Source organism: Globicephala melas, chromosome 11, assembly GCF_963455315.2.
Source record: "Globicephala melas chromosome 11, mGloMel1.2, whole genome shotgun sequence".
Taxonomy (NCBI): Eukaryota; Metazoa; Chordata; class Mammalia; order Artiodactyla; family Delphinidae; genus Globicephala; species Globicephala melas.
This window is the reverse complement of record NC_083324.2, coordinates 92272978-92297081: the sequence shown is the minus strand read 5'-3', so window position 1 is coordinate 92297081 and position 24104 is coordinate 92272978. Positions and strand designations below refer to the sequence as shown.

The 24104-nt window shown below is 40.5% G+C and overlaps 1 protein-coding gene across 10 annotated transcripts in view; it reads right to left on the bottom strand.

Annotated features, from left to right (window-relative positions):
- MCUR1 (mitochondrial calcium uniporter regulator 1) overlaps positions 1-23859 on the bottom strand; it is a 28669-nt gene extending 4810 nt beyond the window's left edge. For 2 of the 10 annotated variants that reach the window (XR_009566055.1, XM_060309030.1), the window contains exons 1-9: positions 23178-23859; positions 17225-17344; positions 13792-13895; positions 13214-13315; positions 12182-12223; positions 11281-11352; positions 7139-7192; positions 5671-5785; positions 3952-4018 (exon numbers count right to left, since the gene is read on the bottom strand). Coding sequence is in view for 6 of the 10 variants with exons in the window: in XM_060309030.1 (XP_060165013.1) it covers positions 3952-4018; positions 5671-5785; positions 7139-7192; positions 11281-11352; positions 12182-12223; positions 13214-13315; positions 13792-13895; positions 17225-17344; positions 23178-23859 (1358 nt within the window). In the remaining 4 variants the exon portion in view is untranslated. Of the gene's footprint in view, positions 1-891; positions 4681-5670; positions 5786-7138; positions 7193-11280; positions 11353-12181; positions 12224-13213; positions 13316-13791; positions 13896-17224; positions 17345-23177 lie in introns of those variants that run through there. The other 8 variants (XR_009566057.1, XM_060309027.1, XM_060309028.1 and 5 more) reach the window with 8 other exon arrangements.
- Between the last annotated feature and the right edge of the window lie 245 nt (positions 23860-24104).

The window sequence follows — 24104 nt, the reverse complement described above, 5'->3', positions numbered from 1 at the left end:
TGAGAAGGCAGATGGGTGACCAGCATCTGGGACACCATTTTCACACGAAGACTGGGTTTGCAGATCATGCAGGGCCTTTGAGAAACTTTACGGCTCCCCCTCAAACCTAGGCAGTTTTTATGTGACTCTCTAACTTGAGTTAAGATTCACGAGAAAATGGTATCTAAAATTAATTTCCAGGCTTTCATTTACCCACTTTCCCAACACGTTCCTTTGCTTTCCTCTCGAGCAGACGTCTGTCCCGTGGAAGGTCAGCTTCTGCAGGAAACTCAGAAGAGCCCAACTTTTCAGAGGTGGCACGTTTGCTGAACAGGTCCGGGGGCAGAAGCGTGGAGGACCCGCCCAGGACCCTTCCTCTGGCTGCTACCTTAGGTACTTGCTCTGGAGTCTTCCTTCCAGGCTTTTCCAAAGTGGAACTCTCCCATCCTAAGACTTAGGGCATGTGCTGGCTGCTCTTCCACACGTGAAGTTGGTTTGAGAGAAAAAGCAGAGGTGTGAGGCGCCGGAAGGTGAGTTCTGATGGCATTTTCGTTTTGCTCTTCTACCTTAGGTGCTTGCTCTGGAGTCTTCCTTCCAGGCTTTTCCAAAGTGGAACTCTCCCATCCTAAGACTTAGGGCATGTGCTGGCTGCTCTTCCACACGTGAAGTTGGTTTGAGAGAAAAAGCAGAGGTGTGAGGCGCCGGAAGGTGAGTTCTGATGGCATTTTCGTTTTGCTCTTCCTGAACTTTGATCATGTAAGCCAAGAAAAGCAAATTCTTTGCTCAAGCTAGTCTGATTTGGATTTTATCACCTGTAACCTGAATCTTCAGCAGTTTTTAAAAACTTGCGTATAAACCTCATTTCCCCTCAAGCAAGGAGTTAAAGCACTTTACATGAGCATGCAAAAAGAATTCTTTTGAATAGTAAAAAAAATTTATTTTGTAAATCAAATGATCACTTTCAAACGTATCCTCTATGCAAATCCAAATGTTTAGGTATTAGATTTTTTAAAATAATACAGCAATGTTACCATTCACAATTGGAGGGAATAATAGTTGAAATACAGCGTAGGCAGAAGTTCTAGTTTTCACATTCAATTGGAACAGATAGAAAAGTATATCAGTCACATATAGAGAATTAAATATTTTATTTTACATCATAAAAATATGCCCACTCTATTATATAGTAAAATGTAATTGAATATTTGCTTAAGTAACGAAAGGGATAAGAAATGGTTTGGGTTATAATCAGAGGAACATAGGTTATAAATCTGTAGAAAGACTGATATTTTCCAAATGAAATTCCGATAAAAGGCTAAACAGTCTCAAACATTTTATATAAAGAATAAATTATTCCTGATTAACATGTTTTTGCTTTAGTGTCAGAAAAGTCACAACACATTTGATAAACATATGTTAAGAGCCACTTTTCTAGACATGAGCTCCATGGTGCCATCTATATGACATTTGTTCAGAAATGACGCCAAAATTCTTATGAACACGGCATAGCAGGGGGGAGGAAGAGAGGTGCCTGCCAACGCTGACACAGCTAATTAACAGGAGGAGAGGCTGCAAAGGAGGAGCCTGGAGCAGAGGGAAGAGCCCGTAGCTCCATGCAGCGGCCAAGGGACACCACCCAGGCAGCGACATAGACACCGCAGCTCAGGATTTTGGTTTTTAAAGAGTTCAGAGGCAAATTCCAGTAAGATGGCTGCTTTGAGTCAAGCCTTTCTTCCTGAACTTGTGACTTCTCAGCTGAGGTACTTGGCATACTTAAGGGAAAAGATGAAGACCTTCAGACTGAGTTTTGTTAGATACTGAGCTGGAAAACCAGCGGAGGACTAAGACCAGCACAGAAATCAAAATTCAGGTTTCTTGGGGCTTCTTCCCTGGTGGCGCAGTGGTTGAGAGTCCGCCTGCCGATGCAGGGGACACGGGTTTGTGCCCCGGTCCGGGAAGGATCCCACATGCCGCGGAGCGGCTGGGTCCGTGAGCCATGGCCGCTGAGCCTGCGCGTCCGGAGCCTGTGCTCCGCAATGGGAGAGGCCACAAGAGTGAGAAGCCCGCATACCGCCAAAAAAAGAAAAAAAAAAAATTCAGGTTTCTTGTAAAGAACCGTACACACAAACAGGCTCGCTTATTAAGGGTCCAGGAAAGGAGTGGGGTTGGAGTTTAAGCTCTTTAAAAAAAGATAAAGAGTAGGGGAGGGGAGAGAAAGCAGGAGGGCGGAGGAACCTCCTAAGTGATTTGTGCATGAACAGGAAATACAGATTCTGTCCACCTGACATTCTGCTTTAGGCACCTGTGCCTGGAGGGGTAATTTTCAGGACCTTGCTATGGCTAATTTCCCCGTGTGCTTAGACGCAGGGTATCTGGGAATTTTGCCAGGCATCTTCCCCCTTATGAGTGCTAATGCCGAATTTCCTAAAGTGACCTGCATCCTCTAAGCCAGGTGAGCTCAGGAGCCATCACACTGTGTCCAGTCCCAGTCACTTACGTGTTCACAGACGTCTGGGTCCACACCAGGAAGGGTACACTTGTATTTCTGGCTCTTATGCTTTTCAAATACAATACACGTGACTAAAGAAAGGGAATATGGTCCTGAACCGTCCCAGCCTCCGTATACGCATGCAATCCAGGTCACCAAAAGGAAAGTGCACTGTTCCCAAGGCAGGGAAGGTGGGGGGGCTGTTCCGTACTGCAGAGAACTCTGCAGCAAAATCAGTGGTCCAAATTAACTGACAGACTGATGTGGCCCCCAGCATCACCAGTAGGAATGTCATCTGGAATACTTCTGACAGAGGACAGAAAGTCACCCAACTGAAATGTTATTTAAAAAATATCTTGTCAGGATATAAGGTCACTTCACTTTCTGTTTTTAACCTGTAAAAGTTATTTGCTTTGAAACAAAATTGCATACAGTACTCTTTCCTCTTGGGGATTCTTTTTTTTGGAGGAGTGTCTGTGCTCCAAGCTCCTTCAGGCTCCTACTAGCCAAAGTTATATCGCAAAGGTGGTCTGAATGGTATGTCATTTATTTAACTCTTTAATACTTAGCGCAGTTGTAAAATGTACAGTATTTTCTGGGGCTCCTTCTCTGAAAGGGGAAGAATATATCTATAAAATGTTTTATGAACCAGTTAAGATAATTTTGGATCTAGTTGAAAAAAGATTAAATTATTATTCACTTTGAAACTTACACCACTCATGCCAAAGTACTTGATGTTTATACTTATCTGGAGCTCGGAATCTTTATGCTACACAAATGTTTCAAACAAGGCAATGGCTTACACTTTACAAAGTTTAGAAATGACACCCAAAGGACAGAGGGTAACTTTTCACCAGTGTGGATGGAACAATGACGATGGGCACTTGTACCAGTCTGATCCAGAAGTCTCTATGTGGTTTCTCCACTGGACCAGGTTATATGCACATGCGTGCATGTGGAGAAAGACAGGAAGGTGCCATTCAGTGTCATCGTTTCTCAAATGCTATTCTCTCTACGTGCAGGTCATTCAAGTAAGATGACAATGTGCGTTTCCAAAATGCCCCCAGTTGTATCTTGGAATTTGTTTTAAATACAGAGGTAAGGTTGGTATGAGAATGTCTTTAACAACCAAAGAAATCAACCTAGATTAGGATACCTGGCATGAAAATTATCTAATTTTCAAAGCCTATGACCTGAGCTTGTAATGGGCAAAGGTGTATTCATTAAAGACATTTCTGGAAAGTACGTGCACTATCTACACATCTAGATATTGCTACAGAAGTTACACCTTGTGCCTCCCTTGAAAGACCAGAAGGAAGAAAGCCTGTCCCACAGACTGAAGTTGACTTCCACGCCGAGGGCGAGCCTGTTCTCTAGGGAGGCAGTGCCACACCTGAGGCGTTGTAACAACTCTCACACCAAGAGGGAGGAGAGGAGAAGGGGCCAAGTGAGAGGGAGGGAGGGAGGGAGGGAGAGGAAGTTACCACTCTAGGAGGCTGAGAGAGTCTGCATCCCAATCACAGTGCTTCATCAGGCAACAAGATTTTCTAGCTGGAAGGCACACAGAAAATGAACAGAACAATAACTAAGACAGTGGAAATTACAAGAAAAAAATCTCTTTTGGGCGTAAAGTACAATGTAGCATGAGGCTACCAACCAAGCGGACTTGAAACAACCTCTAACACAACCTCTAACAACCTTGAAACATAACCGGCTGACATTAGGGTCTGGGTCAGCAGGTGAAGAGGATTCAGTTACAATGATTCTTCAGCACTTAGTAAAGCTCCTGTGCCTTTTAAATGGAGACCCCCAATCCTCGATTAAAACAAAAGATTTAAAATTGTGGAGAGTTATACAAATATTTACTGTTGGTATGTCCCAAAGGTTAGACCAAGTTCACTGGCCCAGCTGAGTGGAGTCTTCCTTGCTTCATCCACCACCACTCAGAGTTATAAAGTCAACTAAACAGAAAAGATGGAAGAAGCAGTTATGAAATTTCTCACTTCTCTGCCTTGGTTATATGTCCATAATTTGCATACAATAAATAATATGCATTAAATTAAAAATCAGCATTAAAATTGGAAATGAGGAAAAAAAAGCACAGCAATCTGGTATTTTAAGGCAAAACAATAAAATGCTCTTTAAATATATACTTTATTATATCCACAGACGATAAAATCCCAGAGCTACTGTTAGGCACGTAAATACAGATCCTGTAAGAAAAAAAACAATTGTGCATAGTATTAGTTCTATGAACGATTACTTGCGGGAACATCTTTTTATTAAGAAAACAGACACTTTTCCACCAAGAAAGTAAAACCAAACCCAAGAAACTTGGCTTGCTCACTGATGTGCCACATCCCATGAAACACCTGCCTATTAGAAAACCCCACACCTGAGACCATCATCTTGAAAGTACAAATGCATCCAATATCCAAGAAAACTTTTCAGTAAAAGTACAGAATCACAACAATTCTGTGGTCACAAAGTATATGCACATGTAACACACAGGGACACACCTTTTAACTTGATGAGCAAATCCTACTTCTAAATACTATTAGACTTCAAAATATTGATTGATCCAAAATGTTAAATCTGAGTTAAAATAATGGCTAAGTAATATTTTTTGGTACATGAATCTTCCTTCCCTCTTTTGGCTCAAAAACTGCAAAAGGAAAATAACACCTTATAAGGAGTGTCACCCATTGAAGCAGAAAAGATCACAACTCAACTATCTGTAAAATATTCCATCTCGAATGTTACGAAAAATAACTCCAAATAACTATAGTTCAATGCCAGCATCTCATGAAATTTAAGATTCCATCAATAGTAGTAAATAAAATCATGTACTTTACAAAGAAAGAAAAAATGCCAATTATTGTATGATATTCCATCTATTGGAAATTGTAAGATGCCTTCCAATTTCAGAGATGTTAAAACATGAAAAAAAATTGTGTTAGAATCAACCAAATGCAATATCTGTCTTTGACTTAATTTATAAATTTTATTTATTTTGGGACTTCCCTGGCAGTCCAGTGGTTAGGACTCTATGCTTCCACTGCAGAGGGCACATGTTCGATCCCTGGTTGGGGAACTAAGATCCCACATGCCACGTGGCATGGCCAAAAAATTAAAAAAAAATTTTTTTTTGTTTAAATTTATTTTCAGCTTGTTTTAACTAATCTAGATAAAAAATGGCTTACCTGCTAAATATTTAATATTATCAAGCTTGTGTGACTCAAGCATGGTTTTGAGGCCAGCAACCTCGGTATCTATCTTCCTGTCTGTCTGCGTGATGGCCCGATCTTGCTGGGCGTGCTTTTAAAAGAAAGATTCACAGCATTAAACCACTTTGGATGCATCCCCTCTGCTGTTAGTCCTAGAGTCCCTTCCCAGCAGGGTCAGATTAAGGAGACCTGGGCTTTTGTCTGAGTTCTACTAGCCTCATGCTGTATTGTACTGGTCAGGGCTGTAGCTATCTCTAGGCCTGTTTCCTTCTGTTTGAGACAAAGAAAAAGGTAACACTGGCCCTGCCTTCACATAAGCTGTTTAGAGAATCAAGTGTGATAACTGATGGATGGAAGCTTTTTAAATTATAGACTGCTCTGCAAATAAGATTAAGATTATGAAGCTGGTCTGTTCTCAATGGCAATGACTAAGCCTCATCCTTCTGAATTCCTCTTAGTGAAAGGTATACAGAAAGTGCTTTAACAAAATGAATGGAATCTCAGGCAATCTAAAAGCAACAGCGCTCGCCTTGATGCTATTTCTATTCAGTTTTAAAAAGTTTTCTTCCTTTATAGTTCGAATGCCAAGTGTTTTATTATTATGAGGCTTGGCTATACCAAGGACCTATATGCCTTCTTTCCCAAATATAATACAGTTAAACCAGATACACAATTAACTCCCAAAGGGTGGTAAGTTTGGCTGATGTTATAAAGGGTTTGTAACATTTCATTAATGCATAAAAGCATTGGAAATACTTCACTAAAAGTCCTAGGGCAAGTAAGTGGTTCCCTGTGATGAATAATTCAGGTAATGAATAAGGAAATAAATGCCTGGATGAGTAAAATATTCCAGAGGAATAGTTTAGTGTTCTCTCATGGAAGTCTCTTGCAGGTTTCAAAGGTCCCAGGTAATAAAGGATGGTAAATAAGTTATGCATGCCATAAGCTAAAAATATAATAATACATCTCCATTCCTTATTATTCTTCAATCACTGAGATTTAAAGTTTCATTAAGATAATTAAGTATTTTGTGTTCCAAAAAATCCTATGATATTCCACTTCTCGGTATATATACCCAAAATAATTGAAAACAGGAACTCCAATATATATCTGTATGCCCATGTTCATAGCATTATTCACAATGGCCACAAGGATAATCAAAATGTACTACATCCATACAATGGAATATTATTTAGCCTTAAAAAGGAAAGAAATTCTGACATATGCTACAACATGGAGGAATCTTGAGGACATTATGCTAAGTGAAATACACCAGTCACAAAAGGACAAATACTGTACGATTCCACTTACATGAGGGACCTAGAATAGTCAGACTCATAAACAGAAAATAGAATGGTGGCAGCCAGGGGAGGAAGAAAGGAGGGGTTGGTGCTTCAAGGGTAGAGTTTCAGTTCTGCAAGATGCAAAGTGAATCTTTTCTTACCAAAGACACCATTTCTGTTTTTACTTCCAGCAGCTTCCTTTCGTTTAATGAATACTGAAACAAACACGTAACACAGGTCAGATTCTGATTTATTCCCCTCTCCCTCCTCCTCCTCTGGTGCCTTAAATATTCTGGTCTCAGTAATTCCAAGAATATGTACCACTAGAAGCCACCCCTAGGGTAAAGTAGCCTACTTGCCTTCTCCTTTTGATCTGTGTTTTGGGGTTTCTTATTTATATTCACTCATCGCTCCAACATCTGGATTCCCTTTTGTCATCCTCCACCACTCTCTGCTGGTTTTCTCTTTTCATCTCTTCGCTGGGATGTCTGTCTCTAGGTCCCTCCCACTATTATAACAGCATTCCCTGGGACCAATTTAGATGGACATATGCTTTTTGGCTTTGAGAGGGTTGAAGTAAGTGGGGTAACAATTCAATTTAGGAGCTATCCCATTGTAACCACAAACAAAATTGGTCACTATTTGAGGCTTAGACAGAAGAGAGAAAAGATATAAAGTTGGGAAAAAAAAAGTTTCAAGGAATATTATTCTGTGACATAGATGTCGCCTTGTGATTATAAAACACTATGTAAATATACAGATACAAGAAATACACTAAACCGTCACATGTTGGTTTTAATTGAAAAAAACAAAAAACAAACCCACATGGGCATTGTCACAATCCAGTGTTACTAAGGGAACTGACTAGTTCTACCCAGAATTAAAATGGTATCTTGCCTTTGGCTATTAAAATCTATGCAAAGATATTGTGCAATTTTGTTGACACTGAGCCCAAAATCAGACACATCTCCTTAGTGGTGGGCGTTAGGATTTAACTGAGCAAATGAAAATCTATAATTTAAGTGAAGAATTAAAAAACTTCAATAAATTAACGTTGTTATAGGGGAAAAAATTAATGGTTTTGAAGTATCTAGAAACTTTATAGCTATACAGTGTTCCCCTGTGACTACTAGGGGGATAAAGTATAGAAACAGCATTGCTTAGGAGCAAAAAAAAAAAAAAGAAAAAAACCCAAAACCCCAAACCAAGAACTAGCTGCAGGACCAAAGAATGCTAAACTCCAGGGAGGGAGGGAGGGAGGGTGGGCGGGGGAGGGAGGGAGGGAGGGAGGGAGAAAGAGAGAGAGAGAGAGAGAGAGGGAGAGAGGGAGAGAGAAAGAGAGAAAGAGAGCTCTATGCACCAGATCACCACCAGAGGGCAGGGTGGAATGGGATTTTCTGCACCTCTTAAAACTCCAGTTTTCACTAAGTCAATATTGACTCAACCACAAGAGAAAGGAAAAACCTAAGTCTTGATAGTGCCATGATTTTTTTTTAAACATCTTTATTGGAGTATAATTGCTTTACAATGTTGTGTTAGTTTCTGCTGTATAACAAAGTGAATCAGCTATACATATACATACATCCCCATATCCCCTCCCTCGTGTCTCCCTCCCACCCTCCCTATCCCACCCCTCTAGGTGGTCACAAAGCAGAGAGCTGATCTCCCTGTGCCTGCTTCCCACTAGCTATCCATTTTATGTTTGGTAGTGTATATATGTCCATGCCACTCTCTCACTTCGTCCCAGCTTACCCTTCCCCCTCCCCGTGTCCTCAAGTCCACTCTCTACGTCTGTGTCTTTATTCCTGTCTTGCCCCTAGGTTCTTCAGAACCATTTTTTTCCCTTTAGATTCCATATATATATGTGTTAGCATATGGTATTTGTTTTTCTCTTTCTGACTTACTTCACTCTGTAGGACAGACTGCCATGATTTTTAAAATAACATCTATATAGCTCCATCTCCCTGCACCCCAAAGCAGTTTACGGGCTACATTGCTTTTGAAACTGGCTGTAAATATCACCACAGTTAATTTTGTTGAAACAGTATTATAACTTTATTAAACAAGAGAATGAGAGGTTTGAATAGCTTATCTTCCTCAGTGCAGTTAAATTCATGCTAGCTACATACTAATATACTACTGTCCTGCACTTCAGAGTAATCTGAATTTAGGATTACCAAGAACGACTTCTCAGCTAGGTTAGTAAGTCACATAAATTCACTGGCTTTAATCCATGTTCACATCCCCTATCTCCCAATCTCCTAAATGAAGTTCTTCCTGGCTCGGTTAGCTACAGGAATCTTCCTAAATCAAGTGAATAAGGAATTCCTGCTAAGTCTACAACCCTGAGGACAAAGGTAACCAAGAGTTCTTCCTCTTCTAGATACTAGTCATATGCTAGTGATCATCACATATTTTAGTAATACTAAGTGATTTAATCTTCAAGGTTAAAAGTGTTTCAAGACTAGAAAGACAGGTAACACGGACATAATAATTATTCTGTATAACAAAGCTCAACTTAACTCTTGAAATCCAGAGGCAGTTTCAAAATACACTTAAGTACTTGTTTGAATTTCAATATTAGCTTCATTTATCATTGTAGCACAGTTTGGTTAAAAGTAAATTGTGAAAAATGAGGAGACAATGAAAAACTGTGAATACTCAGTTTCTGCATGTGCATCCAGTTCTTTGTTAGTAAGAAATGCTGTATATGCCCTATTTCTTTTTATGCTGAGAATAAAAAAGGTATCTAACTAATAAATAAAGAAATGCAAATACAGCCTGAACAAGAAGACAGACGGGTTAAAAGTCACTAGAGGCAACCCAACACATATAAAACATCCAACTTATCGTACCCCATGTTCATTGCAGCACTACTTACAATAGCGAAAACGTGGGAGGAACCTAAGTGTCCATCGATGGATGAATGAATAAAGAAAACGCAGTGCGTACATATATATGCAATGGAGTATTACTCAGTTATAAAATTTTAAAAAATCTTGCCATCTGCAAGAACACGGATGGACCTGGAGGGTGTTACACTCAGTGAACTAAGTCAGACAGGGAAAGACATATGCCATGTGATCTCACTTATATTTGGAATCTAAAAGAACCCAAAAAAACCCGAGCTCACAGGTACAGAGAACAGATTGGTGGCTGCCAGAGGTGGGCGGGGAGGGGGTGAAATGGGAGAAGGGGGGTCAAAGAGTACAAACGTCCAGTTACAGAATAACTGCGTTCTGGGGATGTAATGCACAGCATGGTGCCTAGAGTTAATAATACTGTACTGTACCGCTGAAAGTTTCTAAGAGAGGGGATCTTAAAAATTCTCATTATAAGAAAAAAAGTTTTGTAACTATGTGGGTGATGGATGTTAACCAGACTTACTGTGGTGATCATTTCACGATATATAAAAATATTGAATCATTACACTGTACACCTGAAATGTAATGTTGTATGTCAATTATATCTCATTAAAATTAAAAAAATTTACAAGAAGTTACTGTGAAAGCCCTGAGGGAAAAACATTGTATTTATAGGTATTACCTTTGAAATGCACATAAACAGGCATTTCAAAGGGAAGCGGAGCAATATTTCCACAGTTTTCTTAGGTCTTGGGCATGGATCCCACAAGTTGTTGTACTGACATATATATATGACATATATATATGTCATATATATATATATATATATATATCCCTTCCACTTATTTACAACCCACATTTTGTGATATCTTTTTGGTAACAAATATATAGCACTACTTTCCCTAATAGAAAATTTCAATTTGATATAACTTCAAGAATCATTTAGAATTTGCACTTTAAAACAATGCAGTAAAGTCATTAAGATTTCTTTATTAAAAAAAAATATGGAAATATTTTTTAAATCTTGAATTTTTAACATAGAATTTAATGTTATTTAATATTAATAATTTAATATTATTCAAATCAGATAATCAACTTAACTTTTGAAAAATCGGGACGAGGTTTAAGTCAATATCAAATAGATCAAGATTGAATTTAATTTCTTTATTCATGCCTAAGTGACACATAATTTAGTATCTCTGAAACATACAAGATTCAAACTTGCTTTGACCAAGATTTTAATTTTAGTGTTACTTTTGAAAGCATCAAATTTAAGCCTTAATTCAAAATATAGTCAAAATAAAGAAAAAACTGTGTCTAACAATGATATACAGGTAAATATTTAACAATACTTCTGAATGGTATGTAAACAGACTTGACCAAATGTTCCATCCTGCAAAGAAATTAATTCATACTATATTTTTAGTAAAGAAACATACCAATTCTTTTACTCTGCTCTTTTCTAGACTGAAATCTAACTTGGTATCTGTTCGGACTTTGATCACTTCATCCTAGTGGGAGGGCAAACAACAAAGAAAGAAAGAAATCCAAAGTAAGAGATCCAAACTCTGAGGATGTGCGCCTTCCCTGCTGCTTCCACTGCTCCACCCAAAGGGGCTAAGGGGAAGGGGGAAAGGGCGGGGCCAGGGGCGCGCACAGGAACGGAGCTGGAGACTAGCGGGGTCGGGAGACTGGCTAAGCGACGTCTGCAGTCAGCCCTGCTGGGACTTCCCAATTATATATACAAATAGTCCCCCTTTGATGTTTAAGTCAGTCTAGAGTGGGTTATTGTTGCTTTTAACCTCAAGATTCCCAATGCAATCACCTTGTGAAATTTATGAATCAAGCTGTTCCTTGGACAACTTTGGAAAGCAGAGATGGACTCAAAAAAGTAAAATATTAAATTCTGGTTTAAGTAAAGTCTTCCTACTGACACTCATCAAAATTTTTTCTTCTTTAACATCAATGTCCTTTCGACTTAAAAAAAAATCAAACAGCTGGCACAGTCAGCAGTTTAAAATCACGTGTAGTTCTCTAAAGACAGTCTCTCCTAAGATAATCTAAGGGTTCCAGGTGGCTATTTTAGAAAATTTTTAATTTAAAAATGACTTCATTCCTTCTAGATCGCAATTTTTTAAATGAATTTGGTTACAGACATCAGTAACTTATTCATTGGCTATGTTCTTGGTTAAATCTTCCAATGTGCACTTTCGAGACACATCACACCAATATTTAACACAGAATTAAGTTTTTAAGAACATATAAGTATTTCGGACATTATATTTATTACTAAGCTTATGTAATTATAAACAAGCAAGCAAACAGGAATGAAGATCTTACCATTACTTGTTGTTTTAACTGATGTAGTTCAAGTTTTATTTTCTAAAAACACATTAACAAGAAATGTCAAGGATATATTTAGAAGATTATGAAAAACATAATAAACAACTATTAGAACATGTATTTGTGAACAAGTTCTTTCCTCATTCAACACAAATTCGGCCACGTTCAGAATACAAGCATAATTGAATAGTCTCAGTGGCAGAAATGACTGTCGTGCCAGGATGGTACTACAATCATGGTGTGTCTTGAGATACGTCTTAATCCATCTTGAAGGCCACATAAAATTAGTAACACAACGGTTTTCAATATATTCATCTCCCTTCAGAGCAGGGGCTCTTAATTCCTCCTTCAATTTTTCTTTGAACTAATTCTGCCCTCAAATAACTGAGTTCCAGACAACTTTGACAGTTTCACAGTTTACCTTTTCCTAGCAAAAGAAGGATCTTTTGCTAGGCGGTTTCTTATAAGATTAAGACCAACAGATAATAAATGAACTTCCTTCATGGGACTTTAAATAAGGCTGAAAATAAAGGAAGACACGAAGATAGCACTTATTTAAACGCTGATCCCAAACACCACACTTGAAGAAACGAAGCGATATTTTACAGCAGCACTTATTCATAATAACCTCAAACTGGAAACAACTCTAATATACGTCGCAGTAGAATAACGCGGCATATTCCTATAATACTATGAACAATGCAAAAGAATGACCTATCACTGCAAGACACGCTGTGATTCCATCTGATAAAGTTCTGGAACAGCCAAACCACTCAATAGCCATGTTAGCCAGGATAATGGTTTCCGCTGCGGGAGGTGTGACCAGAAGGGGGCGTCCGCAGCACTTCTGGGGCACTGGTCTATTTTTTTTTTTAATATATATATTTTTTTATTTCTTGATTTGACTGATAGTCTATACTGAAAATTCATCGAGACGTACACTTGTTTGTACACTTCTGTGTGTGTAAATCATATCTCAATGTCTTAATATAAAGCATTTGGTAAATATGAGTGGTTCTTTAGTTTTACCTCATTTTCTGATCTGAGGGCTGAAAATTCACTCTTCTCCAAAATAATCATATCTTTTTTCACATTGGCAATCTGAGACATTATTTCCTGAAGAGTGATCTCCTGGGAAAAGAAAAACAAAACATATAACCTAGTCTGGCCTAGGAACTCTACCTCCTACTGTCTCTACCCAGTATCATCTTATTGAGAAACTAGAAGGACATGGGAACAAAGAAAGAGGTTCAGCAAGGTCCTCCTCTGTCTGAAAATGAGAAAAGAATAAGAACTCATTTCCAGTGTCGGCATCAAGTGAATCACAGTTAAAAGGGTGGCAGTCAGAGGACCAGCTGCTGTAATTCTAGCCACATCTCCATTTATTAAAGCACGGTTGACTAGAATAGTCAGTTTTCAAACCTAAGTGATTCTGTAACAGCTGACTAAATAGCTTTGAATAAATATTTTTTATGCCACTGTAACCATCTGTCTCTCGTTTATGTTAAAATTACTATATGCTTTTCAACAGAATATTATCCCAAAACATATATTACAAATAATACTCATTAGATTTCAAATTTGCTCAAGTGCCCCAGCAAAGCTACCTGCTGCATCTTGGTGACCATATCTTTGTAGACGATATCCATGTTGGCCTCCATGATCTTGACCAAGGCAGAGACAATGATTTCTGCTTGTTGAGTAGTAAACCCTAGGCAAACACACAAAGACAGTCACTCAGGAGACTCTAGTTGCCAGAATTAAAAAATCCTTCATAGAAAGGGGGAGAATGCAAACTGACACATGCAAGTGCATGTCTGAATTCAGAAGCAGGTGGAAAGCCTAGTGTAGCAGGAGGGTAGAGTCTAGCCACAGGCTGTGATGTGTCTGTCACTTGGAACAAGTAGGACACATCGGAGTGTTTCCTCGTGTAAAATGAGGGATTGGGATGACTGAGCTCTGATGTCCCTCCTAGCCATCAAAAACCATGTTTTCAAAAAGAGAATGCATAATGACACAGGGGATGCCTGCAGTGCAAGGTCAAGTGAAAAGATGCAAGACTCAAAACTATAGATACAATTTATTTCTTCTGTAATTTAACAAAGATTCTAGGTAATTGTGTTGTCTAAATTTTCTATAATGGATGTGACTTCCTTAATTTCAAAATGTATATGTTAGTAAAAAATAATTTACTTAAGTAGAGAAAGCTTATTTTATTTCTAGCACAAATCAGTCAAATCAGTGGCTATATAAATAATAATTCAGCTGTTAATTTACTTAATGTTAAAAGACAAAATTGGCTCTTATATTTTTCTTCCATAATTTTCCTCAATCACGAGTGGGGGGCGCTCAAACTGGAAAAAATATATTCTTTTATACTCAATAAATGCTGCTGAACTGAATTACCTAAAGACTCAACTCAGCAGTGCTACTGTTTTTAATAACTTTAGGTAGTAACATATTTCACATTGAAAATTGTAATTAAAATGCTTAATTTTAAATGCTTAAGATGCATAAGTCCCTGGAATACAATTCTTTCCGTTAAATACTTCCAGCTACGGGCTTCCCTGGTGACGCAGTGGTTGGGAGTCCGCCTGCCAATGCAGGGGACACGGGTTCGTGCCCCGGTCTGGGAAGATCCCACATGCCGCAGGGCGGCTGGGCCCGTGAGCCATGGCCGCTGAGCCTGCGCGTCCAGAGCCTGTGCTCCGCCACGGGAGAGGCCACAGCAGTGAGAGGCCCACGTACCGCAAAAAAAAAAAAAAAAAATACTTCCAGCTGTAAAAACTTCAGAAGAATTTACTGATTCTTGTAATTAATCCATGGCACATTTGTTTGGATAAAGTTATAACTGATTCAATTTGGATGAGATTAAGCATATTTTATAATAAAAAAAAGAAAGCAACAAATTTAAAGGAGACAAAAAGACCTCCAAAGACCTACTCTTTTCACTTTATTCAAAATCCTTTAATTTTCAATGTGTGGGTCATGAACAGCTAGAAAAAAATCACCCAAATGTGAACACTGTTTAACTCTGGTACTGGGAATCAGAGTAGCTTTTCTTGTTTCTTTTCTGTCTTCCTAATTTTTTAAAAATGAACATGTCTTTTGAAAATTTTAAAACTTATTAATAAGAGTTCATAGTTAAACATAATTAGGTTTGGGAATTATGAAGAACAGAAAGAGGGAGACCAAAGAGAACTTACACTGATAAGAAAAGAAACTTTAAAGCCTTATAATTTAGAACCACCTATAGGAGGAGAAAGGATAAGAAAAAGGAGAAGCCTGAAAACCTCCTGGGTTGCCATATGCAAATTAATTTTTTGTAGGAATGAGAGAACGGGACAGAATCAGGGCTAGTGAGATTACAGACACAGAGAAAGTTTTGTGAATCAAGGGACATAACTCTGGAGAGAAAAAGGGATAAAGGATGGAGCATTCCTTGAGGGGTCCTTCCTGGCCTTATCCTAACCCAGCCATCGCAGACACCCATCATTCATGTAAGCACCTTCACACCCTACATCCAGTGGGGTCTTCACATCACTGGTCTTGAAATATGCAAATATTCATGGGTCAGGGTTTGAAAATCAAGAAAAGCAGGCAGTACATATATTGAAACATCATATTTTAAACATTCAACATCTGCTATTTCTAATTTGTCAAAAATAAATAAATAAATGGATTTTGAAAGGGGGGAGGGGAAACAAATACCACCTCGCACTGGGAAACAGGATTTGCGACCACTGCAGCTACCTGGCCATAGTTACACGTAACTAAATTAATGATGTTCCTTTAATATCATCAAACATCTAGTGTATGTTGAGATGCCCCTATTATCTCTAAGATGTCTTTTTACAGTTGGTTACTTTGAATACAAGAACACAGGTCCATCAAAAAGAAAAAAGAAAAAGAAACAGAACGAAAGAAAAAGAAAAGTAGAAAGACTTCTGCTTAACAAGATAATTTTAGATGCCCCTCTTCTCACTTTTACTTTTCTTTTTTAAATTCTGAGCTGAAAGCAGTCTTGGTGAAAAAGACTAACTGTTTTAAGTTTGAGAAGAAAAGCTGTAAAAATTATCACAGGGCATGTGACAGTTTTCCCAAAGTGCATTCAAGTACATTACTTAACACTCAAAGGGCTCTTTGGAATTCTTACCAAGGGAGAAATGGGAACTGAGAAGGCAGAAAGGACTGTGAGACCAAGCAGCTGGAACGTGGCAGAGCTCGAATCCAGAGCTGCTAACCGTCCCACATAAGCACAGAGAGATCCACCCCAACACAGTGTCCTGGGCATGTAAAGCACGTCTACACAGGGCAGCTTTTCAGATATGAACACACACAACAGGATGAATAACTATACAATAAAGTCAAAACACAGATTTATTTCAGACATAAGCTATGATATCTGAGATTCTGATTTTGAGAATATATGTGTCACAGTAGAGAGAATTATAATGTGTATTAAATTGCATATTTGTCTAGATAAGATTAAATATGAGAATGCTACCTATATATTAAGTGCACTTTCAATAACTCATACATGTCACAGCAATCTTTTACATTAGTTAACTCAACAGCAGTAAGAGAAAAAGTCTGAATATTTTTAAAAAATCACAAGCTGGAATTATCAATAATTGTTGCTCAGCAACATTTTAATTTCATAAAAATTTTAAAGCACACAAGATGCACAGGAATAAAACCATCACTTTGGTGCTTAGACAGCTGTCACAGGAATCATTCCTGAGCTTTACTGGTTTATGTCTAATTTTTCACCTATAATACCATACTTCCAGAGTAATATTATAAACATACGCTTCACTTGGACAAAGAGAGTATGTGGGAGAAAAGTCTCAATTGTATGGATGAAGCAAAAATGTCCTTAAACAAAAAACAAGAACTTAAAAAATGGAGACTGACCAAAAGATTACCTACAGACTTAAAAGTCAAAGAGAAATATGAGAAATTCGATAAGATCATAAGGGAAGTCCCAATTTATAGTGTTTTTCTATGGCACTGAGTAACCAAATGAGAGAGGATTACCATTTTCTTCGAGTAAACACACGAAGGCATGGGTGTCAAAGTAGAGCTTCCTACTCCGAGAAGAGGTGAAATCTCTCCTTTTGCTCTCCAGATGCAGGCTCCCAGCACAGACGCTAAGCTCTAGAATGGAAAGGACAATACAGTTCAAAACAGGTGGATGGTAAACAGGTGGATGTTTGATGGTAAACAAAAGCAACTCAGCACCATGAAAAAACAGGGCATACCTCAAAAGTCTATCTGGTTTTTTACAACAGCTTTATTGAGACATAACTTAGATACATATGCTTCACCCATTTCAAATGTATACTCCAGTTGTTTTCAGTATATTTACAGTGCTGTGCAACCATCCCACAATAAACTTCAGAACATTTTCATCATCTCCAAAGAAACCCTATACCCTCTAGCTATGCTCTAGCTATCACCCCCTCATCTTCCTACTTCCCCCCAGCAATCACTTATTTTCTGTCTCTATGAATTTGCCTACTCTGGACATTTCATTTGAATAGAATCATTAGGATATGTGATATTTTGTGACTGGTTTCTTTTACATACAGTGATATTTTCAAGGTTCACCCACCAGTGTAGTATGTCGGCATATTTCCTTTTATTGCCAAATAATATTTCATTGTATAGATATGCCAATTATTTTTTACCTCGTCATCAGTTGAAGGACTAACTGTATGAGGGTTCCAATTTCTCCCCATCCTCAACATTGTTATTATCTGTCTTTTTTATTACAATTATCCTATTGGGTGTAAAGTGGTATCTCATTGTAGTTTTGATTTGCATTTCCTGGATGGTTAATGACGTACATCTTTTCATGCACTTATTGGCCATTTGTATATCTTCTTTGGAGAAATATCCATTCAGACCCTTTGCCCATTTAAAAAATTTGGGTAATCTTTTTATTACTGAATTAAGAGCATTCTTTATGCATTTTAGATACATGTTCCTTATCACATGTATGATTTGCAAATATTCCCGTTCTGTGTGTTGGCTTTCACTTTCTTGATGGTGCCTTTTGAAGCACAAAACTTTTTAATTAAGTCCAATTTATCTTTTTCTTTTGTTCCTTATGCTTTTGGTGTCATATCTAAGAAACCACTGGCTGATCTGGGCACACAGAGATTTACATCTGTTTTCTCCTAAGAGTTTTGTAGTTTTAGGTCTCACATTTAGGTCTTTGATCCTTTTGAGTTGATTTCTGTATATGGTGTGAGATGGGGGTTCAACTTCATCCTTTTGCATGTGGAGGTCCAGTTGTCCCACACTATTTTCTCCCTTAAATTGTCTTGTGACTCTCATCAAAAATCAACTGACTATAAGTGGGAGGATTTATCTGTGGATTCTCCATTCTATGCCATTGATTTATGTGTCTGCCCTTCTGCCAGTGCCACATGTTCTTGATTACTTGTAACTCTGTAGTAAGTTTTGACATCAGGAAGTGAGTCCTCCAACTTTGTTCTTTTTCAAGATTGTTTTGGCTATTCTGAGTCCCTTGCATTTCCATGTGAATTTTAGGATCAGTTTATCAATTTCTGCAAAGAAGCCACTTGAAACTTTGATAGAGATTGCGTTGAATCTGTAGGTCAGTTTGGGGGAGTACTGCCATCTTAACAATACTAAATTCTTCCAACCATGAACTTGGGATGTCTCTCCATTTATTTAGGTCTTTAATTTCTTTAATAATGTTATATATATTTCAGAGTATAACTTTTGTGCTTTTTTTGGGTGAAATTTAAGTATTTTATTCCTTTTGATGCTACTGTAAAGGGAATTGTTTTTTAGATTTTTCGTTGCTAGTACATAGAAATACAACTGACTTTTGTTTTTGTACAATTTGTATATTGATCTTGTATCCTGCAATCTTGCTAAATTTGTTCATAAGCTTTAATAGTTTTTTTAGTGAATTCCTTAGAGTTTTCTATGTACCAGGTCATGTCATCTGTGAACAGTGATAATTTACTTCTTTTACAATCTGGATGCCTTTTCATTTTCTTGCCTAACTGCCCCGGCTAGAACTTCTAGTAGAGTGTTGAACGGAATGGTGACAGCAGACATCCTTGCTCCGGACTTTGGAGGGAAAACACTCCTTCTTTCACCATTAAGTATGATGGTAGCTGTGGGTATTTCAGATGCCCTTTATAAGGTGAGGCGGGTTCCTTCTGTTCCAAACTTGTCAAGTGTTCTTTAACACGAAGAGGTATGGAATTCTGTCAAATTCTTTGTCTTTTGTGATGATCATGTAGTTTCTCTCCTGTATGCTGTGGATGTGGCGTACTACATGAATAGATTTTTCAGATGTTAAGTGAACCTGCTATTCCTGAGACAGAATCCCACTTGGTCATGGTATATACTCCTTTTTACATATTGCTGGATTTGGTTTGCTAGTGTTTTCATAAAGATATTGGTCTGTAGTTTTCTTTCCTTGTCTTTGCAAAAGCCTACCTTTGGAGAGATGTGTTCTAACAATTTATATATTACCTTTGCTATGGATTTCTGTGCGTTTAACCACAGATCCAACCTGTTTTGTAAACCTGTTTCAAGGTGCTCATTTGAAAGAGGTAGATAGTAATGGTTTCCTGGCTTTTGTATTCCACAAACCACAAAAAACAGCTTTAAAAAAACAGAACAATTGCAATGCGAACTTGTAATTTTGTCAAGAAAGGACATTTAAACATAATACCTCCTTACAATCACACTAAAAAAGGCATTTTGACAGAAAATGAGAGATGGACGATATAAAATAAAAAAATCTTTCATTTAAATGTAATAAACATAGCTATATAAAAATCTTGCTTCATACTTGTTCTTATTTTTCCATGATGCCGGTGTTGTAGAAGAGAGGGAGAAGACAAAACAGTCATCTACTAACTCAAAGTTCAAAGGTTTTCTCAGTACCTGTCCTAAATGACCAGAAAAATACTTCAGCTAATCAACGCTTATTCTCAACCCGTAAACACTCAAAGGAAATTCCAAGTAAGCAAAAAATGTGACATGGACAGGACCCTACAGACCTGCTGCTTTTCTGTAAGACGACAGCAGTGGTTCCCAAATTACTAGCAACGTGGAAGGAGTGAGGTGGCTGTGGTCACAGTCTGCACCAAGGTAAGTACCAGAGAGCCAGGAATCACTCTGTACCAAACACGGTTTGCAGACTGACAAAATATAAAATGCAACAACTCGTGTATGCATGTGTGTGTTTAATGGTTAAAAAAAAAGGTGGGCCGGATGGTGTTTAGATTCAAAGAAGCACTAGCCTATAGTGTAAGGCCCTTGGCAAGGCATACAAAGCCTGTCCTAATTTAGCCACTTACCGTTTCAGCTTTTGTTCTAGCCACCTAAACTATTCTGTTTACTGCACGTGCAGACCTTGGTACTCCATCCTTAAGGTTGGCTTGCTCCCCTTTCTCAACTGTTAAGTTTTAAGCATCCTTTTTACCCTTCCTCATCCAATGTGACAACGTGGTAAGCATCCATTATGTTCCGGGCAGGGCACTATGCTACCCTGTAAGGTTCTTTCTGCTCCCTCCTCCCAGGTCAGGGAGCAACCTTTATTGCTTCCTTATCTGTGTTCTCAGCCCGGTACAGATAGCTCTACCACAGCACTTACGTTTATTCCCATGTCTGTATATTAGTCCAAGCTCCCCCAGAGCGGCCAGTTACTTTTGTGTCACTAGGAGAGGGCCTGGTATACTGCAGGCCAGAAATAACTTAAAAGAAAATTCAATTGTAAGAATTCTAAGATCCAAATCTAGAGACTATATAGAAAGAGAGTTTGAGATGAACTCCCTTCTGCTCCTCACCTATGGTCTTCCCTTTTCACGTTAAGGGCGCTCACTTAAATCTGGCACCTCTTTTTCCATCCTTTATCTCCAGCCCTGGGCCTCCATGAGAAGAGACCCTGACACAGAACAGCCCGAGCTGGATGGTAGATAGATGAATGAATGAATGATTGTACCTCTTACAGGTGCAATGTATAATATATATACATATATATAAATATATATGTATATGTATAAGTCTCTTTACAAGCTACCCTGCCCACTTCAGAACCGTGCTGGACTGTCCCGTGGGTCAGGGAGCTTGAGAACATCTGGGTCTCGAACTGGCTTGGGAAAATTGATGGGATTATTCTAGTCCCAAATTCCTTTTTTCTAATAACAATAATCATTCATGTGATTTAAAACAAAACTGCAGGCAAGCTTATTTCAAAGATATATTGTGGGCTGAAAAGAGGAGAAAGGGCCTAGTCACTCGTCACTTGGCCCTCAACTCTGGCTGATGGAGGGTGAATTCTGTCTTGCCTCTATCACAGGGCAGCGCCTGGGACACAGCAGTACTCTGGCACTGGGAACACCTCTGACTCACTTTTCCTCCTTTATTGTGACAACAAAACGAGGCCCAAGAACTATGAAATCCCACTAATAACCGGGAAACAAGTAAAGAGAGCTATGTTAAAGTGTAATATGTAATTCTCCTTTTGGGGGGCCATCAGCATATCAAAAGGATGTGAAAACACACACACTATTTGAGCCCAAAGCTAGCCCTGGACAGGGGAGGAAACTGAGCACAAATTTCCTATTCATAAACATCCTTAAGTCTAAGTAGCTCTACTGAGAACCCTGGACACCAAACAGACCACTAGCCTGAAGACAAAGGGTCAAAATTCTCATTAGCTGATGGAATTATGAGAGGAAACCAAATCACAAATTACCAGTTTGTCAAAAAAAGAGCAACAAAAGGCAAAGTACAGAAATAAAGACTCGCAGGTGCGGCAGGACACTGACAGCGTTCACCACTCATTCCCCAGCCTCTGGACATAAAGCTGCTGTCACTCTTTGCTCTACCAACCAGTTTCTCCCCCAGCCAAAGGTATTTTTTTTTTCGGTACGCGGGCCTCTCACAGCTGTGGCCTCTCCCGTTGCGGAGCACAGGCTCCGGACGCGCAGGCTCAGCGGCCATGGCTCACGGGCCCAGCCGCTCCGCGGCATGTGGGATCCTCCCGGACCGGGGCACGAACCCGCGTCCCCTGCATCGGCAGGCGGACTCTCAACCACTGCGCCACGAGGGAAGCCCCGCCAAAGGTATTCTTAAATTTTAGATGCAACTAACATTTACCGACCATGTCTGTTGAGAAAAACGTTTTCTTAAATAGCCATCAGTGTAGTTACTGAGAGCCACTGATGGATATGCATAGACTATCCAAAGTTAGATTTTTGCCAAGTTTGCTAATTAATAAGGATTCTCCCGGATGATTTTTTAATCGGCAATTTGTAATCTAGTAAACTGAGTCTAATCTCATGCAGGCCGTGACTGCTCTCACCTCCTTAAAGTATTTAATGAAATGCCAACTTCTCAATGAAGCAAACTTATTCCGAGGACTCCATTTAAATTAGCAACTGAAGGCCCACTCCACCTCCTAACCTTTACCCCTTCTATTTTTTCCGACAACATTTACCAAATATTATTATATATGTATATGTATTAATCTCCTCTGCTACAATTAAGCGCCAAGAAGGAAAAGAGTTTGTTGACTGATAACCATTCCGAGTTCCCAGAAAAGTGCCAGGCAGAGTAATGAACCCACGAGAGTTTGCAATTAAATTGTGAAACAATCCCTTCGTCTCCCAGAGCTTCGAGCCTCAACTTGCCAGCTTCCGGCACACCCCTTCACCCGAGCCCCCAAACGCTGTGCACCTGACAAAACGGCTCTACAAACGCGCGTGCGCTGTGCCCGCACGCACCGCCCCCAACCCCACCCCGCCGCAGCCCATCACGCTTTGCGCCAGACACCTGGTGCCCGCATTCCGAATAATTCGGGTCTCTTCACCCGAGGAAGCCCAGGTTTGCGTGGCCCAGAGGGCGGGACCAGACAGCCCTTCATCCCCACGCCCAGAGGAGCCCGGCGACCTCGGCTGACCCGCCCAGCTCCCGCCGCCCCGGCCCTCACCTCTCCTGGAGGAAGCGAGGGCGGCCACCTGGCCGAGGCACAGGTGGAGCGCGCCCGCCGCCCAGGTGACGCCCGGGGCCAGGCCCGGCTGGCACCTCCTCGCGCAGCCGCGCCCCGCCGGGGCAGCCGAGGGCCCGGCGCGCGAGCGCTCCCAGTCCGCCAGCGGCCGGCGCGGGGAGGCAGCAGCCAGGCGCGGGGAGGGCAGCAGCAGGAGGAGGAGCAGCGGGGAGGCACGTGACGCGCCGCCGCGGGCCGCCGGGGCGCGGGGGCGCAGCGCCCCCAGACCGCCGAGGAGCCCGGGCAGGAGGTGGCGCGTGGGGACGCCGCGGCCTCCGGGGCCTCCACCGCGGCCGGCGACCAGGGAGAGCAGAAGCCGCCGGCGGCGCTTCGGCCTCTCGTTCGTGACGGAGCCGCAGTCCATCCCTGACGCGGTCACTGGCCCGCGAACGCGCTCATGCCGGTCACGCGCGGCCCCAGCCAGACACCGACGGCAGGAGCGAGCGTGGGCGATAGTACCGAGCTTGCGCTTTCCTGCCGGATGGGCGGGGCTCCGGGCATTCTCCGGGGGCGGAGCTGAGCGGCTAGGCGGGGCTCCGGGCTCGCGCCGGGGGCGGGGCTGGGCTCCCAGTGCGCGCTGGGGGAGGGGCTGGGCGGCGGGTGCCCGGGGCGGTGCAGAGCTCATCCCGCGGAGCAGGCACCCCGGGAGAGGCGAGTCTGGTCCAGAGCGAGCACCCGGCCCGCTCGGTGTAGGCGACTGGGAAGACCAGGAGGTGGGTGTGGACCCTCTCGGAACTGGAATGAGCTCGGCGCTGCCACGATTTGCATATTTATAAGGACATACAAGGATGTCCTTATAAAGACATAGTTACCCTGGCGCCCTTCAGAAGCCCATGAAAAGTCCGTGCACCACCGGGCTGCCCTGGGTTT